We start from the raw sequence: 21,853 nt of genomic DNA, 5'->3' as shown, positions 1-21,853 counted from the left end.
TAGAGGCAAGAGAGTTCAGTAAATATTTTTGTTCTGTGCTTGGGAAAAAGGCGGATGTGATGTTCACATAATGGGATGTATGATAAACATACTTTTTGTTTTCACAGTAATCAAGGAGAAGTTTAAACAGTAGTTTTACTTAAATTTGGCATTCTTAAATCAGAGACCTGGATAAATTACATCCATGAGCTCTGAAAAAGCAGGCCAGAGAATTGTTGTTTATCATTCATCCAGATTTTTTTTTTAATATTTCTTAGAAAACAGAAAAAATTCCAGAAGACTTGGAAAGCACTATGGAACTGCTTTCTGAGAAATAGGCGTAATCCTATAAATCTGACATTAGTCTTGAGCTAAATAATAAAATTATTGAGGTGATTATTAAATGTATGGTGTAGTAATTAATTACAATGATTCTTGGTTCGTGGAAAGTGTTACCATGTTAACTTCAATATTCTTGGTGTAGTTGAGAGTTTGTATCATAAAATAAGAGTTAAAATTAATACAGTTGTGTAACACAGTTGGTTTTTGAAGTGTATAGAAACTACCGGGTAAATTTCATGTAACTCTAAGTGTTGAAGTGATGTTGCCTTGGAATCAGATTTTGGTCTTGTTCTATTTAGTTTTTGATAGTGATATAGGGCTCTGACAGGAGAGTCTTTAAGGCTAGACTCCATCTTCCTGTGGGGCAGGGATGTCCCAGCTGCAGAACAAGCTACTGGGTTGTCCATGCAGTGAGATCTCAAGGGAAGAAGTGTGGTAGGTGGATGAAGGCATTGTTTCAGGCTGAGCTGTCAGTCTCAATTTGTCAAGATTTCCCTAGATAACAAATTATTTGTGTTAATATTGGCTAAAAGCACAGTTTGGGGAGTGAGTGCTATATAATGAAGAGGACAGGTGACTGTCGTGAAGCAAACTGGGTCACACATGTGCTTCTTGTTAACTGTGTTTTGGTACAGGCAGAAAGGAAGTTGTTCTCTAAGACTGAAGGCTGTAAACTGTTTTAGGAAGGTGTGGGAATGCATCCTAGAAAGCGGTAAAATGGAAAAAAAATGTGTGAAAAATCAATCACTCTGGTGATTGATTATTCAAGAGGTCCCTTAATTACATGAAAACTAGGCACCTGTTTCATCCATAGTGGTTTGTGTCACTCATAAGCATGGCAGTTTGGTGATCAGGGTAAAGCAGTTACATGAGTTGTTGCTTTTACCCATCGAGCAAATGGCAGTGGACTGAGAGCTGCAGCTTTGACTCAGGACAATGCTGCGCATCACTTGTGTGCCTCCTTCCTTAACTTTCTGAGGCTAACAGCTGCTCCTTGCCTTCTCTTTCCACTCCTGCCTGCACAGTCTATGAAAAGCCAATTCCCTCTGGAAGGTCAATTTAAATGAATGAAGCCTGTTCTTCTCTTCCTCTGTCACGGCATTGTGGGTGACTGTTTGGGCATCTAGTTTCTTTTTGAAGCCTAAATCAGGCTTGTTTTTTCTTGAGCATTGCATCTGTTGCTTCTTTCAGCCAGTATGAAATCCTCTCACAAAAAATACACTTTTGAAACAGAGATGTGTGAGATTTTCCTCACAGTTGCTGTGGTCAGAAAGGGCCTTTCGGTTTCCCTGTGCTGGCCATAGCTCTGTATTTCCAGAGGTGGAGAAGCTGGCAGTGGATACTCATGTGGCTTCATTTCAGGTGCCAGTAGCAAATCTTTTTAGCACTTCTGTAGCGTCTCTTATAATTTCTGTTGCTGTTTTGCACACTGTCAGTTACAGCATTATTCTTTAATAACTCACTATTAATAACAATGCAAGAGAGTTATTCATAGTAAAAAAAAAAAAAAAGTGAAACTGGTCTGTTAAAGACAACTTTAAATATTCTTCCCATCTGTTTCCTGTGTCACGTGAATTACAAGCATTTTCCTATCTCAGCTTTGCTTTTTGTTGGCCTCTTTCCTCACTTGAAATTTCTACACAGGGTTTTAGTAACTTAATAGGAAACTGGCATACATTTGGTAGTATCGGCTTTAAGTGCTGACTATGAGATACCTCTGTTCATCACATCTTTTCCTCTGCACTGTCTGCTGTCTTATCTATCTCCTTTGCATTTTCAGACCTGCAGTTTCTCAAAGTGTACAGGAGTTTCTCCTTTCTCTATTGTCCCCCTTCCTGAAGACCCCACGCATCCTGGCATTACTGAGCTGTCACTGTGGTGATTATCTTGTGACTATAGTAGCTTAAGTCATGCTAGCTTGTTCTGAGCAACGTCCCTTTGTCTTCAGGTTCAGTCTTTCTCATCTCCTTTGCCTCAGGAACTGCCTCTTTATCAATGCAAACTGAATTCTGTCAAAGCTCTCTTTGATTTTTTCATACTATGTATTTGCTTTTCTTGGTTTTTCAGTTTGGTAATGCAAGGATTATAGTTGCTTCTAATACCTGCTATTCAGCTTATAGTTTCTTTGTATAGATGGTCTGAATCTCAGATTCATGCAACCATGGTTGATAAATTTCTCTGGTTGATGGTGATTTTATATTGCCATGGGTTTTTTTCTGCTTTTTGGGTGTGGGTACATTAGGGTCTTTGCAAGAACTACATCAGACATTAAGCACGGGCCAGTAAGTTTCTTGCCAAGTTGGATGATGCTGAATCAAAGCTTCTGTGTTGCTTTTCCAGTTTCTTTGAAGTTGCAATCTATTCTGGCATTAGACTTACCTAGCACAAGGAATAAGCTGTGTTTGTATTTTGACAGGCATGCTTTGGAGACAGTTGTTAAATATGTCTCTCTATTGCTCTGATCTTCTGTCAGAGAGCAATGTATGAGTTAGCTGGCATAAGTTCTGAACTGATGACTGACTTGTTTGTCGTGATGAGCACCAGTTTCTCAGGATGCTCATCTTTGCAGCCTGGGATACATGAGATGCTTACTTTAAAGTGTTTGTCATAACAGTCAGTCTGATGTGATCTCAAGCCCCAGGTCCATCTTACTCATAGTTTGTGGTAGTTTGATTTGAAGCAGTGCTCTCATGTGCCAGCATCCAGCTCTAAAGTGTTTCTCAGTGCTGGTATGACAGTTTTCATGTTTTAGAGACAAGCTCTATTGCTGGAAGTTTAATATGTCAGCTGTGTTTTCTGCTGCAGACTGTTGTTACCCGAACAACTTTTTTATAAGCCATGAGTTTTATGAAGATAAATGACTAAATTATGCATTAGAAACATCCCATTTTGTGGGTGGGGTGTTGAAAGGTGGTAACAACCGTTAGTGAATCAAGTGAGGTTGGAAGAAGAATTTAAACAGTGTTTAGTTTGAAGAATTTTGAAATAGTTGAGTCATTTTTAACAAACAAAAATTTAAGGGATGCTTTTGTTAATAAATACTTTCCTGGTGATAGTGACTGGAAATTGAATACGGACTAAGTTCAGAATGCAGGTTTTTCAGGTCGTTCATTATAGGAATTTTTAACACACATACAGTGGATTATCCATGTCTGGAAATCTCCAGAGAAAGACTGCAAATAAAACAAGTGAGGTTCTCACTTAAGTACACCTACAGGTGTTGACACAGCAACTCATTCAGGGTAGATCCTTTCCTCTGTTGCTCAAACAAATAGATTCTGCAGCAGTGGCTCCTTCTGGCTTCAAAATGTGTAAATCAGAGAGGGGTAGGTGGTTGTTCAATTTAGTGTTGTTAGTGTAATTGTAGTTGTTTTTTGTGACTCAGCAGTTTCTTGGCTGAGGCATTGTCATTTTCTGACTTTGTGCTCTGCCACAACGCTATGCACCACGTTACCAGACTGCATTTGTCTCAACTGTATGAATTGATCATCCACCAGCCAGTGCCGACCTAATAAGGTTCTCCTCTATTTTTACTTGAAACCTGCTTTCTCTGTTAAATTTTGTCAAATGAGTCATACTTGCTTTTGTTTAAAATGGCAATGTTTTATAGTTTTCACTAATAGTGGTGATGGTGCAGATTGGGCAGGCAAAGTGAGAATTAGTTTTAATAATATCGAATTATACAGTGAGAATTCTTGATTAAAATATGAGCTTCGTTTGCATCTTGAACTATGGTTTCTCCTTATACATCATTATTTTGCAGAAGAGATGACACTAATATGTATTTATTTTATTTGTCAAGTATTGACAGAGGCAGCTCTTCTTTCCTTTTAGGAATCTGGGTAAAAATGGCTTATCTAACAGTAGTATTCTATTGGATAAATGCCCACCTCCACGACCACCGCCTCCACCGTACCCTCCCTTGCCAAAGGACAAGTTGAATCCGCCTACACCTAGTATTTATGTAAGTAAATCTAATGGTAGAAATACATTGCTGACTGTCTTTTGTAATTGTTTGGATATCTGCATTACATAATGTAATTATTTTAAAGATTCACAATTCATAGCTGAATTCTAATTACAGTGCTCTCCCAACAAGTGTTGCTGGGAAAAATGCTAACTTTACAGAAAATTTTGAGACATAGTTTGACTCTTAAAGTACTTGTAAATTAAGAATTTCATTAAACGAGGGAAAAGGGCTTCAGAGTAGTTTTTTATTTTTTAAAATACTCAAAATATTGACAGAATAAGCAAAACAGTTCATTAGATACAATGCACAGTATTTCAAATATGTATGTACATTTTTGCAAGTGACAGTTTAGGTATAAATGAGCAAGTAATTAAAGTCTCCTAACAATCTGCTTCAAAATATAGTAGAGACAAAAATGAACAAAAGTTGAGGTGATGTTAAGAACAAAATGTCATTAGGAAAAGGCAGGATTTAGTTGCATAGTATTTTCCTATGCAAGCATTAAAACTTGTGTTCTGAAAAACAAAGTTTCATAATAGCTTTATGAAGTGTTTGAGCTAGCTTCCTCTGTAACAGAAGAAGAAATTACAGGATATGCACTTCCTTGATAATAGAATAGTAAATTATAGCCTGTCCATACAGCCAGTGCGAAAGTCTCAGGTTAGCTTTGGTCAGCTCAACTTGGGGACCAGAAGCAGTTGGCACTTTGGTCTGATAACACAAGCAGTCTGCCTGAGACTAGATTAAGTTGGAAGCAATAGTGCTTCCAGGTATTATGTCTGAATTAATCTACCTTATTAAAAGTCTGTTGCAGCTTTATTGAGTCCACACAAATCTGGTAAATCACCGTGTTGCAGCATACTGTGTAAATAGGCCGGCATGGGTCCCAGTATTTGGAAACTCGGTATTGTGTTTTGTTCATTGAAAGGGATGTTGTCTGCATTTTAACAGATGCATAAAAATTAAAAAAAAAAAAAAATGGGGGGGACTATCGCATAAAATTGAGGTCATGGGTGCCCAGAAGCATAAGAAAATCAAATCAATCTTTGTGGTTAACATGACATATACTGTGAGAGTAGTCTTTTTAATTATACTGTTTCTTGTGTACATTATCTGTAGAATTAGCTTTTTTGACTTCTGAATATAAAGTTAGTGTGTTTTCTTGCTCTTCAGAGAGTGCTGTAGATTTAGAGAATGTACAAGACTACTGTCAGATAAAGAAATAAACTGCAGGAAACCTGAGTTGCAAAAGCCAAAGCAACTGGGAATAATTCATGCCAAGAAATAAATTGCAGTAACAAATTAATTTCAGGAGTGAACCCAGCTTTTAACATGGAAAGAATTGTATGATGTAGCTGTTCATTCCCCACAGTGCAGTGAAATGGGGAAAATTGCTGTCATCTTTCTGTTGTTTCTCTGATTATTTTTTTTTTAATTATTCTTTCTTATTTTACAAATAAGGAGTCTAAATTCATCTGACATCTAATATTCCATTATAATTTTACAGTTGGAAAATAAACGAGATGCTTTCTTTCCACCTTTACATCAATTTTGTACAAATCCAAACAACCCTGTTACTGTAATACGTGGCCTTGCTGGAGCGCTTAAATTAGGTAAGTTTACTTGATATGTTTTTTTTATTTTGGGAAAAAAGATACGTGCTTTTTTTAAAAGAAAGAAGTCTTTCAGTTCTTGGAAGTGGATATTTTATTTCTGTAATACTCTATTACTTGTGTATTCCAAGTAATTAGGATAGTGTGTCATTTCTCAGTTTGTTACTGTTTCTAATGTTGATCATCTCTAAAAAAAGCTGCCCAAATCCACCAGATTTTGTTGAGCGCAGAGGGGACCTGAGCTGTGGATATGGAAGCTTACAGATAGACTTTTTTTTCCTTATGAAAACTATGGCTACAGATCTTTGTGCTCAGATTTAATGATCTGTAATCTGACTGTGTACAATGTTTTGAACTCTGTAGGTGGAAAAACTTATCATTGCTGGTAGGAAGTGTGTTATATGATGGATGTGCATTCATCGAACTCTGGTTTGAAAAATACTTCCTATTTAAACATTGTTTGCAGATTTGTTTACACAAGGCATGTAAAATGTTTCTTGGAATATAGTCTATAGAGTAGCTGCCAAGTTTTTCTAAGCTTCTACTGTTGTTTGCAGGAAAGCTTTCTGAGTGTTAATCATGAGTGGTAATAATTAACCTACAGGTAGGCTGTGTTATGAAGGCTGGGGAGGGGGGAACGCTTCAGATAACTTGTAAGTATTAATTTTCTTGAAAATTTTTATTATTTTAACTGTCACTTATTAATTTTATTCTTCCTAGATCTAGGACTCTTTTCTACTAAGACCTTGGTAGAAGCAAATAATGAACACATAGTAGAAGTAAGGACACAATTACTGCAGCCAGCAGATGAAAACTGGGACCCCACTGGAACAAAGAAAATCTGGCGTTGTGAAAGCAGTAGATCTCATACCACAATTGCTAAATATGCACAGTATCAGGCCTCCTCATTCCAGGAGTCTTTAAGGGTAAGTCCACTGTTATTATTTAAGATATAATTTACAAACTGTATACTAACTCTGCAACCAATAAATAATGGCTATTGAAAGCAAACAAATGCTGCTAAGAGGAGGAGACATGCCCATTATCATGAAGAGTGCAGGTAAATTTACAGAATCTGTTTTGAATAGAAGGTCAAATAGTATGTAGAGTGTTCTTCCCAAATGCTTAATGTAAAACTTATTTTTCTTAATGTAAAACTCCTGGCTATTACATACTTTAAAAGCTTGTGAGCTTAAGCTTTCATATAATAATGTCAAAATTCATATTAAGATATTTAGAACTTAAGATGCTTTTTTTAAACTTGTATTGTTTCTAATTGCACACATGCTTTGAAATCAGATTTCTTTGTTGTTCATAGTATCCTGATTTAATTTGGATGTGACTTAGAAGTTTATGCTCATACTTGTCTTTTGTTGGGTTCCAAACATAACAGTTTCTGTTCAGTTTAGAAGTCGTGTGATATACATAGCAAAGTGCAATGTTTGAAATGTTGTTTTATTGGTATTACTTTTTTAATATTTTTGCTGAAGTAGTGACCACATCCTTGGAATTAGCTGTGGACACTCCTTGGAGACCTATATTGTCTGATGTTATAAAAAGATTAGGCTAGGGTGGAACTAAGACAAAAATATATTCTTGACCACTTCTTAATTAGAAAATAGGGAAAAGACCAACCTGGGGAACTGACTATTGCAGTTTTAACCACCATTACACAGAAACAGCAATAGTTTCAGTAAGAAATGAAAGAGAAATTCTAAATTTAAACTTTGTGCATTTAGAGGAAAGGATTAGAAATGAAGAAATTAATTGAGGGGAGGGGAGAGGAGGGGAGGGGAGAGGAGGGAGTAGGTTTTGAAAAGAAAAGATAAGGGGGGGGAGGTTTTGAGCAAGACTGGTACAGCATGAGGAAATAAAATAGGAATACTATTGGGAAGTGGGGACCACTGAAGTCATCAAGAGCTTGGAACATAAATGGGATTTTTCTTCCTCTGCATTGGTAATAAATTTAAGTAGGATGTCAGTTGAAGTTTTCTGGTGCCCTTGAACAGTTGCACCAGCATTGCATTCTTGTACATCATTCCAGGGGGCCTGGAGAACATTAGTTCGCTGGAACATTATATATATACATGTTTAATAACATACATAATTAATCCCATACCAGCTTGTCAACAGGAAAGCCTCAGCTTTGGATTTGCATCAGGAAGTGAACTGCAGGATTTTCTGATTATATCTTTTTTCTCTGTTACAGATTGGTGGTAAAAATGCAATATATAAAATAATTTTCAGAATTATGATTTTCATTTTCCTCCTTGGAAATCAGAAAGAAAGCATGCATGTGTCCTTTGCCTAACACTGCTTTGACCTGTCCTTAGGTGACTTATTGTGGTGTCCAAATGAAAGCTTTGTTTCTTCTTTCTACAGACAATCCTCTTGGCTTGCCCCAAGTGATCTTTTTTTGGTTATTCTTCTAATAACTATTACATTGCTTTTCTAAAATGTCTTGAAGTATTTGATAAATCCATCATCACTAGGTTTCTTTTTTGTTTCTCTTTGTCCTTTATTGAAAGGACGAATAAGACTTTCTCAGGTACATAGGGCACTTTGAGATTTAACAACAATCCCATTCAAAGCCAGAGATCTTTGGATGGCCTCCAGGCAGTTCTTTCCTTCTTTTTGTCTTATTCTTTTTTCTTCTATGTCCATATACTTGCCAGAAAAAGAAGTCTTTAGAATAGGGTTTTGAGTGCACTCTGCTAAAAAGATCAAATTACTTCATTTAATATTTGTTAGATTTTTTTCCACTAGTCATGGTTCTAGCTACTGCAGTGCTAAAATAGCATATAGCTATGAAAAATTCAAAAGATTTTATATAATGGATTTTATAAAATTAATTTTATAAATATTAGTCATCCTAGTTTCATGACAGGATACCTGCTTGACTTTGGAGGAAGGTAAATGTTCTAGTCTGAAAAAGTTAATGGTATTCCTTAAGAATGGATTCCAGTTCAGCTGCATAATGAAGCAAACCAACATACTAATTTGCAGCTGTCGTGTAGGCTAGCAGGAATGTTCACAGTGTAGACATTTTCTGTTGTCCTGTCCTGATCTTCACTGAATTTGTAGTCATGAAGAAATTTTTTGAAATGACTTTTGACTAATAACTTTTTTTCCATAACAGTAATATTGATGTAAAGTCTTAGCTACAGATCTTCTAAAAATTGTACAAGCATCTTGAAACAAATGTACTTACTTCTGTGAACGTTACCACTTTATGCCTATATATTTTATATATATTCTTATTTTTATGTATATTTATATAGATAAAAAAACATTTCCACAATTGCATTTTATAGGAGGAAAATGAGAAGAAGAGTCACCACAAGGACCATTCAGATAATGAATCCACATCTTCTGATAAGTAAGTATGGTATAATTGTGATAATTCTGTAGTTGGTTTTATGTCTTTTTCTGCATCATTTCCATTTTCACATTCACCTATTATATTTTTTATATATGCAGCTCTGGAAGGAGGAGAAGAGGACCATTTAAAACAATCAAGTTTGGGACCAACATTGACCTGTCAGATGACAAGAAGTAAGTTGATTACAGTTTGTCCTCCTCACAGCTGTATTCTGCAGTATGGATACTCCTTCTGGAAGACCAGTGCATTCCTCTCAAACATCACTCAGTCTGATAAACCCAATTCCAGTTGCACACACCATTTCCACAATGAAATTGTTACCTTTGGTCTTTTAAAGTGTTGTTATGAGTCCTTCGCATGCTAAAGTCTCATTTCAAGCTTTTCTTTACCGGATCTTTATTTTTCCAAAAATGAACTTCAGAAACTGTTGTTTCTAGTCCTCCTCCTCATACATTCCCTTTGTTTCATTCTGAGCCTTTAAATTACTTGCTTACCACTTTAATACTTGTGAAAATACCAAGTTTTCAGTCTTCGCACAGGAATTGTAAGATTAAAGGTTTTTTCTTTATTGTTTGTCTGGATTTTTGTTACTTGTTTTTTGTTTCCTTTTGTTGCTACTGTCATCCTTTCTGTTTCCACTGTTGTGTAGCTCTTGCTTCTCCTATCCAGGAACAGGGTTCAAACTATGTAGTAAAGACGAGACCAATGCTTACCTGTGGAAAAGCCATGATACCACTCCCAGAAACTCAAAAAAATAAGGAATCAATTGAGTATTCTTTAGACTACATAACCTTCTGTGAGTAAATGAAGGTAGCTCAGACGAACATCAGAAAGTATTAGGAATACTCTGAAAGCATGGGTTTATTGTCCAGTAATAATTTTTTATTTGGTTCAGTCTCTAGTTAGTATATATTTTCGTAAAAGATCTGGCATGTTTAGGCTGTCAGTCCTGCCAGCTCCAGTCCTCTACTTGAATCATTAGAGCAGAAGAAAATGTTATGGTGTTGGAAACTGAGGAATAAGGCTCACTTAAGATTTGGAGGGTTTTTGTGGTGTCGTCACTGAAAGATCAATGTGCGTATGTATATGATTAGAGATTGGTTTAAAATTTCGAGTATAGGTGCTAATTCTTTCTAAAGAAAATTCCATCTGTAGATACAAAATTGTTGCTAATAAACCAGCACTCTGAGCAAACTGTTGGGAGAGAAACTTGAACCTAAGCATAACTCTCCTGAGGGTCATAGGGAATTGGATTGTGATACTTTAAGTAGTTCTTGTAGGATCCCAGGTAGATGCCAGATCTTCTGATATGCAGTCTCAGCTTTTTCTACAAAACTATCTTTCCTCTCAACTAGCCTGTCAGATTTGTGGTTGTATTTGGAAATATTTAAAAATTCAAAGACTAACACAGATACCTGGGTGACGTTACAACACTCCACGCTTAAGTTCTGGGATTTTTGTGTTTGAAGATCTGTTTTTCTTAATGCCTGTATTCAGTTCCATAGCACATGCATGGTCACAGCAATGGTGTGCACAGGCTAGGGTATGTTCAGATGGTCCTTCTGACATATGTTGTAGCATCATATCATTTGGCTCTTGACAGCATGGTTAACAGTTTCTGACTGACCAGCTTAGAGTGTGGAGAAAAGCACAGCTCTGTTTTCACTTGGAAAAGGTGTACACCGAGATGTAAACTGCAGGCAGACTTTTCTGGCAGTATAGCAGCAGACTGACTGTGAAAGTGAGTCCAGCCACCCTGGCTTTAGCTCACCCTTAAATGGTATTGTTTAAATTTCTGTAACTGTCAAGTAAGTGTATTGCATTGTCTCAACTTCCCTCTTAAAGAAGCAGAGAACCTACTGTAATATAACTTATCTCCTATGCTAACAATTTTTTGAAAATGTCTCTGTTTTCCAAACTCTTCTAAGAGTTTTAGGGTTTCACAGTTTGTCAATTTGCTATTTTGTTGCAGGTGGAAGTTACAACTCCATGAACTGACAAAACTTCCTGCTTTTGTACGTGTGGTATCAGCAGGAAATCTTCTAAGCCACGTTGGTCATACCATCCTGGGCATGAACACAGTGCAGTTGTACATGAAGGTTCCAGGAAGCAGAACACCAGGTAAGTATAATCTCTTTGCATGGAAAAAAAACAGGTACTACTTCTGCAGTATTGATTTAACCGTACTGCAGATTTTCATATCTTACAGCATGCCTAAACATGATAAAATTGTACGTATTCAGTATTTTTTAATTTTCTTGTTTAACTTAACTCTGCATGTTTGAAGTACTAAATTACCTTATAGTGGAAATTTGTGGATTTCTGCAGTGCTAGGTAATTACTGTACTATTACTCTTTCATGCAATACTGGATTCTTTAAGGGGAAAAAGAGGATGGGTTTATATACTTGAACAGTATTTGCATTTTGCTTACCTTGAAAGTTTTTATAAGCTTCCAAAGTGCATCTTGTGCAATCATAGAAATCAGTATACTTCTAGCTTTTAGATGCTTTATTGTTTGAGGATAGGACTCAAACCTCCATAGTGAATAGTCCTATGTTAGGGCACGGGAATGAGATTTGAGGGAGCTGGACTACATTTCAGGGTCTGTTTTTTCTGAAGTACCAGAAAATTCCATTAGGGATTATGGCTCAGTTTTCGAGCTGTCAAAAGAAGATAAAATACTGGCATTTCTACATTGATTTTGAAAGCTCTTTGGGACAGATTTTCTTACTGCTTGTTTATTCAGTGCCTGAAGTCATAAAGTTTTGCTCCTGACTGGGACTGTCAAGAGCTATCATAAAACACAAAATCTAAGCTTCAGCATCTTGAAGCATTTATTTCTGCAAAAAGAGAACTGCTGAAGGATTGGTCAGATTCACAAGATTGGTAGTTCCATTTTTTAATTTTCCATAAACTAACAAAAGCAGAATTCTCTTGTCACGCATAGCTTAATTGCATTTCTTAACACTGTGAAACACCCAAATAGTGTGTATGTAAGTGTCGTGTAAAAATATGTACAAGTACTTAAACTGTGATGTAGGGGGTTTTAGTAATTGTAACTTCGCATTTTCATAGCATTATTTTGATAGATCAGCTTTACCTAAAGCGTGTTTATTTTTCTCTAAATTGCAGGTCATCAAGAAAATAACAACTTTTGTTCAGTAAATATAAATATTGGTCCAGGTGACTGTGAATGGTTTGTTGTCCCTGAAAGTTACTGGGGTGTCATGAATGACTTCTGTGAAAAGTAAGCTGGGCGTGCTGTTTTTTTCCAAGTTCTCTGTGCCTTTCTCAGGTCTAAGGGTGGGGAGGGTGTCATATGGAGACATTATTTTATAGGTTTTCCATGTAGTCAGAAAAGTCTTCTAAAATAAGTCAAAATTGCAAAATCTAGAATTTACACAAAATAGGACATTTGTACAGTGTACAGAAACTTGCATTGCCTGTGATAGCTTTGCTCTCAGAAATTAATACTAGGTCTTCTTTTTTTTTTTTTTGAACACAGGGATGAAGGAAATATGAGAAGTGAGAGATTGGTAGTAGCAATAGCTTCTCTAGGTTCAAGATAGAAATTTATACTACGTTAAGGGAAATCAGAAGTTTAGTATGAGCATAAGTGGTGATGCCTTTGTATTGGCTTCTAGGGCTATTGCAGTGGAGTGACAATGAAGTTGGGGGTGAAGGAGTTGGGGTTTTGGTTTGGGGTTTTGTGAGTGATGTTGTATAGTATTTTCCTGGTGACATATGCTGTTAATCTTCATTATGATTAATATACGTGTTGTACACAAGCAAGTACAGAGTCATTGGTATTTTGTCATGGTTTCTTGCTGCTAAATCTAGAGGGAGGGCTTTACTCAGACCCGAGGAGGTGTCATGGCATGTTTTGCATACACTTCCATGTTTGTAGCCTGCTGGAAAATTTCAGGTGCACTGACCATTGGGGAAATGCTCAGCCAGCTCTAAGACTGGGGTTTCTATGTTGTGCCTTATGTTGAGTGCATGGTTTAAAAACAAACAAAACACACACACGTGCACCACCACAACCCCACCTCCTCCACATACACCCCCCCCACCCCCCCCCAAAGAAGCAGAGAAGCAATTGTGTCCCCTAATCATGCTAGTGTTTGAGCAGTAGCATCTGTAGCTGATCTTGCAAGAGAAATTTTTCTTTCTTAGCCAGTTAAAACTGGACTAAGATCTTGGCTTTTTTTCAGAACTTTAAGAGCTCCGCAAATTCATCTCAGGGTTTCTGTACTCTGTATTTTCTGCCTATCTACTGACAACTGTTCTTATTTCATCCACCTTTACAAAGATTAGCCATCTCAAAATTGTAATTCCACTGATGCAGTTGTAATGTCTCTGATGATGACATATCTTTTACACCCATGACACTCTCCTCCTGAGAGAGACAGAGAAATGAACATCTTGGTAACCTCATAAAAAGTCTAGAGTGCCTGATAGATGCACTGAATTGTCACCGAAAACTCTGGATTGTGAATGGTCTCTCATGGTGCAGTATAAAAACAGTATAAAATTGGGATAAGGATGGGAGAGAAGTATGTATTTTGCTTAACCATAGTGGAAGAGTTTATGCTTAGGAAATCCATATGAAGGTGTTTTTTCATGCTTCTCAGGAGAGCTGATATTTCTTGGCTGAATAGAGCGTAGACCTGTGGATCGTAGTTGAGATGGTGCCAACAGGTTGCTTCTTGTGTGGACAAGCTTCACATGCATACACTGCCAGTACGAGTACATGGCTGGCATTGTTCAAAACAGAAAGCATTCTTAAGAGCTGGCATGGTCTGTATACAAAACCAGTCGCTGTTTAAAACAGTAGCATTCGGCATCAGTGTCATGCTAGATCTGACCAAGGATTTCTCTGTCTCAGCGTTAATAAAATACTGGGAAACTTAAAGGAGAACAGAACATAACTGAAGCCATGAACTGACTTCACATGGACAGCTAGATATTTGTTTTAATGTATTACAGGATCTGAAATATGGGATTAGGATCAGGGATTTTATAGATGAAGTTTTCCTGTTGACTAGTCCTCCCGGGTCACTGATTAGATGCAGGAAACATTTATCATGGTGATCAGTGTTTACAGGTAATTTCATTGAAGTATCAACCACTAATATGTCTGCTGATAAATTCTTTTTCCTATTGTTTCAGGAACAATATGAATTTCCTAATGGGATCTTGGTGGCCAAACTTGGAAGATTTGTATGAAGCCAATGTCCCAGTTTATAGGTTTATTCAAAGACCAGGGGATTTGGTGTGGATAAATGCTGGCACTGTTCATTGGGTTCAGGCTATCGGTTGGTGCAACAACATTGCATGGAATGTTGGCCCTCTTACAGGTATGGTTGAATAGTTCCTGTGCTGAACTACGTAATTAGGTAATATTATACTATATATGCCACAGAACCTGCCATTTCTCACTAATTTGCCATGCTTGACTAGATTAAATAATGAACATACGTAGTATTTTAAACCATGATGTGTTGAAATTTTAAATAATTGCTCTGGTAAGCAGAAGAGAAAGCAGAAAGTCTTTGCAGTCTTTGTACTTGTTCATTTAATGGGCATGTAAAAATTACAGTTGTATAGCAAACACTAGCAGAAAAAAATGTTTATATTAATTCATACAGTCCATCTTGTAGGCCATTTCTAAACTCTTTCTCCCAAAACTTGTTCTATGCAGCAGACTGTGCTATAGCTTGCATATGAGTTTAAGAATTTGCCCAATCTGTCTTTATCAGGACAACGGATACCTAATTGCTCTTTAGTTAAAAGCATCAGGAAATACAAACAGTTGTAAAATTTTGTTCATAAAGGAATATTAGGTTTTTCAGACCTACTGCTCTAGAAGTCTTTAGTTTTGACCGATGGTCTTGGAAGGTTTTTATATGTGAGAACAGAAGGAAATTTCACAGCTAAAATGAGATTCTGTCAAGCATTTGAAGAAAACGTGCTTCCAAAAAATTCCCATTTTCTTAAATAGCTTGAGGTGTGTCTTTACTTCATTATGGTGCAATAAATGGTATGTCTCCAGGATTGTATGACTGCTTGATACAGAGCTCACATGTTCAGTTGCAGTAAATTTTGTAAAACATTTTTTTAAAAAGGGCGGGGTGAGTAGGCTGATTAATGAAAAAGTCTGACTCATTGCAACATATCTCTCAAGGTGCAGTCTTGCTTTTCAAGACAAATTATATACCATAGTGTTGTTAAATTATGATAGTGAGATGCAGACATTTCAAGTTTAGATTTTTTTTTTTTAAGATCTGAAATATTTTAACATTTAATGAGTAACCCATTTTGAAATATTGGTCTGCGTGGTGTTTGGCTGCTGGCCGGATTCAAACCATGGTATCACCATAGAAATTGAACACTTGTCAATAACTTGTTTTCACAGATAGTGATTGCTGCTGTGGTATTGTGTGTTCTTTTAGCACCAAAAATACACTTTTTGAAAGAAATTTCATAGAATTCAAGTGTAGTTGGAATGAATGGGTCATTGCAAATTAAGTTTAACCTAGCCCTAAAAGGTTTTTATTATTATAAAATTTTATTATTTTATAATTTTTATTATAATCAAATTACTTTGACTCCAGTTGATATTTACTTTTTAACTTGACTAATTGCTTCTGTAATTTTATTTTTGTGTAGCCTGTCAATATAAATTGGCAGTGGAACGGTACGAGTGGAATAAACTGCAGAGCGTAAAGTCCATAGTACCCATGGTTCATCTTTCATGGAACATGGCTCGAAATATCAAGGTCTCAGATCCAAAGCTTTTTGAAATGATAAAGTAAGTTTTATGTATTTGAACATTTACTGTACCCATTTCCTTTCAAGCATAAATCAGTAGTTGATTTGTAAGTAGTCCTCTGTAAGGCTTTTCCATTCCTGAGAATCAAGGCAAAATTATTTTCTATACTGTTTTTCAGATGATCCATTTATAGATATTATTAATGTTATTACGCTTTATTTGATGTTTAGAATGATCTAATTAACTCTTCTGCTATATATGCCATAGACATAGCGGTTTACAGAAGCAGTTGAGTTAGATGACAAAAGGTGTTGAGTTTGTACCGTAAGAAATAACAAAATTAGGTCATCAACTCAGTTATTAGAATTAGAATGCTTAGTAATTTTTACAGCAATTTTAACTTAATTTTACATTTCTAGAACCTCTAGTTACTGCTCACACACTGTAATTTGGAGATCCAGTACAAATGTTTTAAATAAAGGCAAGTAGGAATTTGAAAGCCTCCTTCCCTTTGTTCTTTCTTCTGAACAATGAATTAATTGATGTATAAAATGATAATTCAGTTTAGTGACGTTTCTCACATGCATATTCCAAAATGCAGGAGTATTTCAGGCTTGGAGCATCTTTAGTAATTTTTTTAAAATTTGTAACTTCAAGTAAATATAAATCATGTTGCAGCACCATTTTAACTAGGTTGAGGAATGAATGGATGTTTTGGCATATATCATAGGTCTGTCTTAAAGATAGTGAGGTAATGAATTCCAAAGCAAATTACTCATCACGAAAATACTCTGGTAGCAGCACTCTATTTTCCTTTATTTTTTCCCCTAGTAGGATTTATTGAAGACATCTAACTGTGACACCTTTTTACAGTAAGAATTTAATTTAGGCTTGAACATCTGTTGCAGAATGTTGGAATTGGAGGAATGGTACCTTTGTAAGGACCAAGAATGTTGGAAGTTGAAGACAGGGAGGTTTGTTGTACTCACTGTAAAGCTAGATTTTGGAATAGTATTTATGTGTGGATACTTTCTTCAAATCTAGTAACTAATACTTAAGGTAAAGAAAGTCTTGACTGTCCTGCCCCTTCAGTTAAGCTGTTAGTGCTTATATTCAGGATGCCAGCTGTCATAAAAGGGAGAGGAGAAACTGAATAGTTAGAAATTAGAAATAGGGGGAAAAGAAGCAGGACAAGGGAGGGAGGAAGCCAAGAAGTCCATTTTAAAAAACCAAAACAAAACCAACCAAAAAAAAAACCCCACACAAAATACCCACAGACTTACTTCACAATTATATTTATGTATCTTCCCAAGCCCAGCAGGCATCCATTATAAAGCTTCAAGCAGTTCTGGAATGTTTTTGGCAAAATATTATTTCAATATTTTGGCACCTGTATTTTGCATTTGCACAAGTTTGGGGTTTTTTTGCCATGGTTTAGGCTTAAAAGGAGAAAAACATGACTGAGCATAGCATTCTTCTCTAGAAGAATCACTTAAAATCTAAAGAAGCAGAGAACAAAATGTTAGTTTCCTGTTGTCTTGCTGGCTAACACCAGCTGAGCTTTTTCTAGTGAGACACCTAAACTTCAGGTGTACATTTCAAACAGAGATGCTGAGGAGCAGATACAAACTTCGGTCTTGCATACAGTTACTTTTTAGAGTCTGCTGAAACCATTTCCAGTTTACTTGGATTAAGCCCTCCATCAGAGTTAGTTGTCAGCCAGGTCCCGGGTTCCATGCTGTGTGTGCAAAGGGAAGAAGATGCAATGATGAGCTCTGGTTTGTAGCTTCTAGCAGCAGTAACCTGAGGTAACTCCTGGTTGTGGTCACTTCTGTAGTTATGGCATAGCTGTTACTAGAAATGGGTGTCACCAGAATATGCAGTCTAGTATCTGACCTTGGCTTTGTAAGCATACTGGAAAGGTAGAAACCTTCGTGAATCTCCTTAAGATAGGAAAGCAGTTGCATAGTTTTCTAATGGACTGCTTGTCTGCAGGAAAACAGCACCAGCTCTCAAGTAGCTATTGTCCACTGCTCCTGGATTTTATTATGTACAAAATAATATACATAATGTAAAAAAAAAAAAAGTGTTTTTATATATGTGTATGTATGCATGTGTATGGGATACAGGTAGTTGAATTTCATCTTGAATAGCTGACTTTTCATTTGTCATCGGGAAAAAAATCTATTGGTGACACAGCTGTCATCTTTTTGCCAAATGCAGTGTGTAAAATTGCACATTGAAGATACCTGAAGTGTTAAGGTAGTTTGAATTCTGTCTCTGGGACTTCTTAGGTATTGGAAATAGTACAAAAGAATAGCTTTTGGAAAACAACAAAAAGTAGTTTGTAATTCTAATTTTGAAAGATAAATACAAATATGTCTTACTGGGTTCTGTGAGAGTAACCACTACAGAGGCATCAAACTAAAATTTAAGCATACATATAAATATTGGGAACCAGATTAATGATGAAGAGAAATAGAATAGCGGTAGGGAAAAAATAACAGAAGGAAACTTTGTTTTTGGAAGAAATGTGAAGCCTCCTTATATTTTTAGTTCATGTGCAACTCTGTGTTGTCTTGCTAGATGAAAGACAAAGAGCAAAAATTGAAACTTTCTAATGATGTTTTTTAAAGATTTCTTATTAACAGTAGAATCATGAGCAGGAACACAGGCAAAGTTATTTAAAACTTGACTGAGGGAGCACAACCCTCAAGAAAAGAAAAATGAACTGCAGACCTCTTGGATGGAAGCTAGAAGGACTTTTACAAATGCATCTGAGGAAGAGAAGAATTTTAGAGGTAGTGGGAACATAGTAATAAAGGCTTAAAAAATTAATTCCAAAGTAACTGAAATACTAAGTTCCTTTACAAAAATAGTTTTAGAAACGTAAAAGAACAAGACGTGGGAGAAAGGATTTTACATAAAGTCATGAAGCCATACAAAATACTTTTTGGTATCAGTAGGGAAGATATATTACTGAAAGATACAAAGAGCTCAGTTTTGCATTGCCATTGGGATGGTCTGCACGCTTCAGAAGGTTTTACTGGATGTTTAAATATTTGAACAGGTTTCTCGCTGCCCTTCTAGATATCAGGATATTGTCCATTGTAAAATCTCTTAAATATTTGAATTTGACTGGACATGATTTACTCATACTCTATGAATTTGAGAGAGATATGATCTGGATTTTATTTTAACTGAATTCTGAATTGTACAAGAAGAAAAGCAGGCCTACAATACTAAAAGGTGACACTTTTTAAACTTACACATGTGACTGCTAGACACTGTTTTGGCTTTCTTTAGGCTTCCCAAACTTTAGGAAATTGTGGTGCATTTTCAAAACGATGGTTCATATGCTTTTTCCCACTCTTTGACAACATGAAATAATTAATATTTAAGTTTTCACATGTCATTACTAGAATCTGAATTTTATCCAAGGAGGGGGAATTCACCTTCTAGCTATTATTTTTTGGCTTTGGTTGCAAATTTGGCAAACATTGCACTGGTGTTATATGTGGGTTGCATTTCGGGCAATTCTTTTTTCACAACTGTACCACTAGCAAACTCTTTGAGAATAACACTTTGAAAATTCTTTGGAAGTCACAAGTGAAGAACAAAGGTGGCGAGTGTGCAGATGTGCTTCCAATTGCTCTTTGGCATACCCAAAGACTTTTCCAGAAAAGCAGAATGGTAGCTTTTAAGTTTATTTGAAATGGGGCTGTATTGCATAAAAGAATGCTATACCAAAGTTACTGAGCTTGTCAGAAGCATGTTAGCCTGACACTCAAGTGAATTAATACATGATCTATCACATCTGGTTGACCTTGGCATCTTAAGTCCTATGAATAGCAAACTTTGAAAGTGTAGAAGGAGTTACAGCTAAATGAGCTGTTTAATTTTCTTGAAATTCATTATATGAAAATATGATGTTTAACATAGACACACACAGTCAGTTTTGTATTGTTCTCACAGTGAGGGTATTAATGAAGCTGTAGACTTGGTTTTGGTGAAGATGAACAGTCTGAGTGTAAAACATTGAGGAGAGTATCTCAAAGTAAGCCTAAGATTCTCTTAACTACTTGGAAACACATGAAACAACCTTTTTTTAAAAAAATACATAATGTATATATTACATGTTTAAGGCTTTAAAATGGGAGAAGGATCAAGTTGAAAACGTTTTGATAGAACTCTTGAGCACTTTGTTTTCTGTCCAATGTTTGTTCTTCCCCTTACATTCTTCCTTCTGCATCTAATGAGCATGTAACATAACCACCCTGTGGAGGAGAAAATTAAAGGCTGCAAAGGCTGCAGCTCAAATAAATAGGATAGCTGAGAGCTAAAAAAAATTGTAAATAACATTATAATTTAGAAATCTGATGACCTGTTTTGCCAACTTTTTTTTAAAGAATTTATGTAGCTCATGCAATGCTAGAAAACAAGTTAGATTTTCTAGTACAGAAGAGAACTGTATAAACTTGTGAAGATCAAATTATATTTTTTTAATCCTTTACGGAAGTATGGCAGGGAATTGTTGATTTTAATCTGACATTTGACCAGTTCTTTTCTTCATTCATAAAATAACTGTTAAAATTTTTTTTTTTCCTGTGAAGGGACTTTTTTTTCTAATACCAACCTGTCTATTCTTTTTCCTTTTACATGGAAGAAGATACTTGTTGATAGATCTTGTTTCCACTGTGTGTAGTGTGATTACTGTCAGCACTTGGGTTTTCAGACTTTGGATAACTGAAAGTTTAGTAGTGCTGAGGAAGTAACAGAGTTTTTTTGGATGTTAGTTAAAACAGTTCTTTGGATTAGGCCATATAGTCATTTCACTTGGCAGTTCAAACTAACTTTTTGCTGATAAATTCATAGTTCAAAATAAAATACATTAATTGCTTTTGAAAAGACATTGTTTTATTATGCTTAAAAGAGCATTCATGCATTCCAGTCAAAAATTAAAGATACAGCCTGTTTGCAGAGCAAGGGGCGGTACTGAAATGGAACAAATCTACAGAGGTCCATAAGCATGTGGTCTAACTTCTAAGTCATGAATCCAGTGATTCATATTAGCCAGCTGTTTCAGAAATCCCAGAGGAAGAGTAAGCTCCAGGTACAGGGTCTTGGAAGAAATATAGGCCTACTTGAATCTTGCTATAAAGTTGAATATTGAACTAAATATACAACTGATTTTGATTGCAGGTACTGCCTGTTAAGAACTCTCAAACAGTGTCAGACACTGAGGGAAGCTCTAATTGCTGCAGGAAAAGAGATAGTCTGGCATGGGCGAGCAAAGGACGAGCCAGCTCATTACTGTAGCATTTGTGAGGTTAGTAAGAATATGTGTTGAGCTTGTGTACTACTTGTCTTTTGTTGTTGTTGCTCTTTTAATCCTGGCTTTTTTCAAGTTGCAGCATCTACTGTATGCTATAAGCACGTACATGTGATGAAGTACTGTCTTCAAAGAGCTGTTTTTCTAGACATAGGTTGTATTTTGTTGGAGTCTCTTCCACAGTACTCCAACAGCATTGTTATTCACTAGGTCGATTTTCAATTCTCAGTTACTGTAAAAAGTTGTTATCCCTTCCTGCATATAATTTGATCTGCTGAGTTTCATTTTAAAGGTGTATCTGTTTTCATTTCTGAAGTCAACAACAGCCCCAAAAGAGAACTTAACTACATTTTCTTCACATGACATAGCATTTTGCTGAAATTTTTTATTTTATTTTCTGTTAATAGTTCCTTTAAAGTATTGGTTAATAGTTTTCATGAAGCTTAAAAGAAAATAAA

The 21,853-nt window shown here is 36.0% G+C and overlaps 1 protein-coding gene across 23 annotated transcripts in view; it reads left to right on the top strand.

Moving 5' to 3' along the window:
- Positions 1-21,853, top strand: part of KDM6A (lysine demethylase 6A) — a 167,685-nt gene that overhangs the window by 140,226 nt on the left and 5,606 nt on the right. For all 23 annotated transcript variants that reach the window (XR_012633542.1, XM_074904807.1, XM_074904788.1 and 20 more), the window contains 10 exons: positions 4,156-4,285; positions 5,799-5,904; positions 6,625-6,830; positions 9,219-9,283; positions 9,385-9,459; positions 11,259-11,407; positions 12,421-12,535; positions 14,461-14,648; positions 15,961-16,102; positions 21,266-21,392. Coding sequence is in view for 22 of the 23 variants with exons in the window: in XM_074904807.1 (XP_074760908.1) it covers positions 4,156-4,285; positions 5,799-5,904; positions 6,625-6,830; positions 9,219-9,283; positions 9,385-9,459; positions 11,259-11,407; positions 12,421-12,535; positions 14,461-14,648; positions 15,961-16,102; positions 21,266-21,392 (1,303 nt within the window). In the remaining variant the exon portion in view is untranslated. The remainder of the gene's footprint in view (positions 1-4,155; positions 4,286-5,798; positions 5,905-6,624; positions 6,831-9,218; positions 9,284-9,384; positions 9,460-11,258; positions 11,408-12,420; positions 12,536-14,460; positions 14,649-15,960; positions 16,103-21,265; positions 21,393-21,853) is intronic.

This window comes from Athene noctua, chromosome 1, assembly GCF_965140245.1.
Source record: "Athene noctua chromosome 1, bAthNoc1.hap1.1, whole genome shotgun sequence".
NCBI lineage: Eukaryota > Metazoa > Chordata > Aves > Strigiformes > Strigidae > Athene > Athene noctua.
This window is presented reverse-complemented; position numbering and strand designations above follow the sequence as displayed.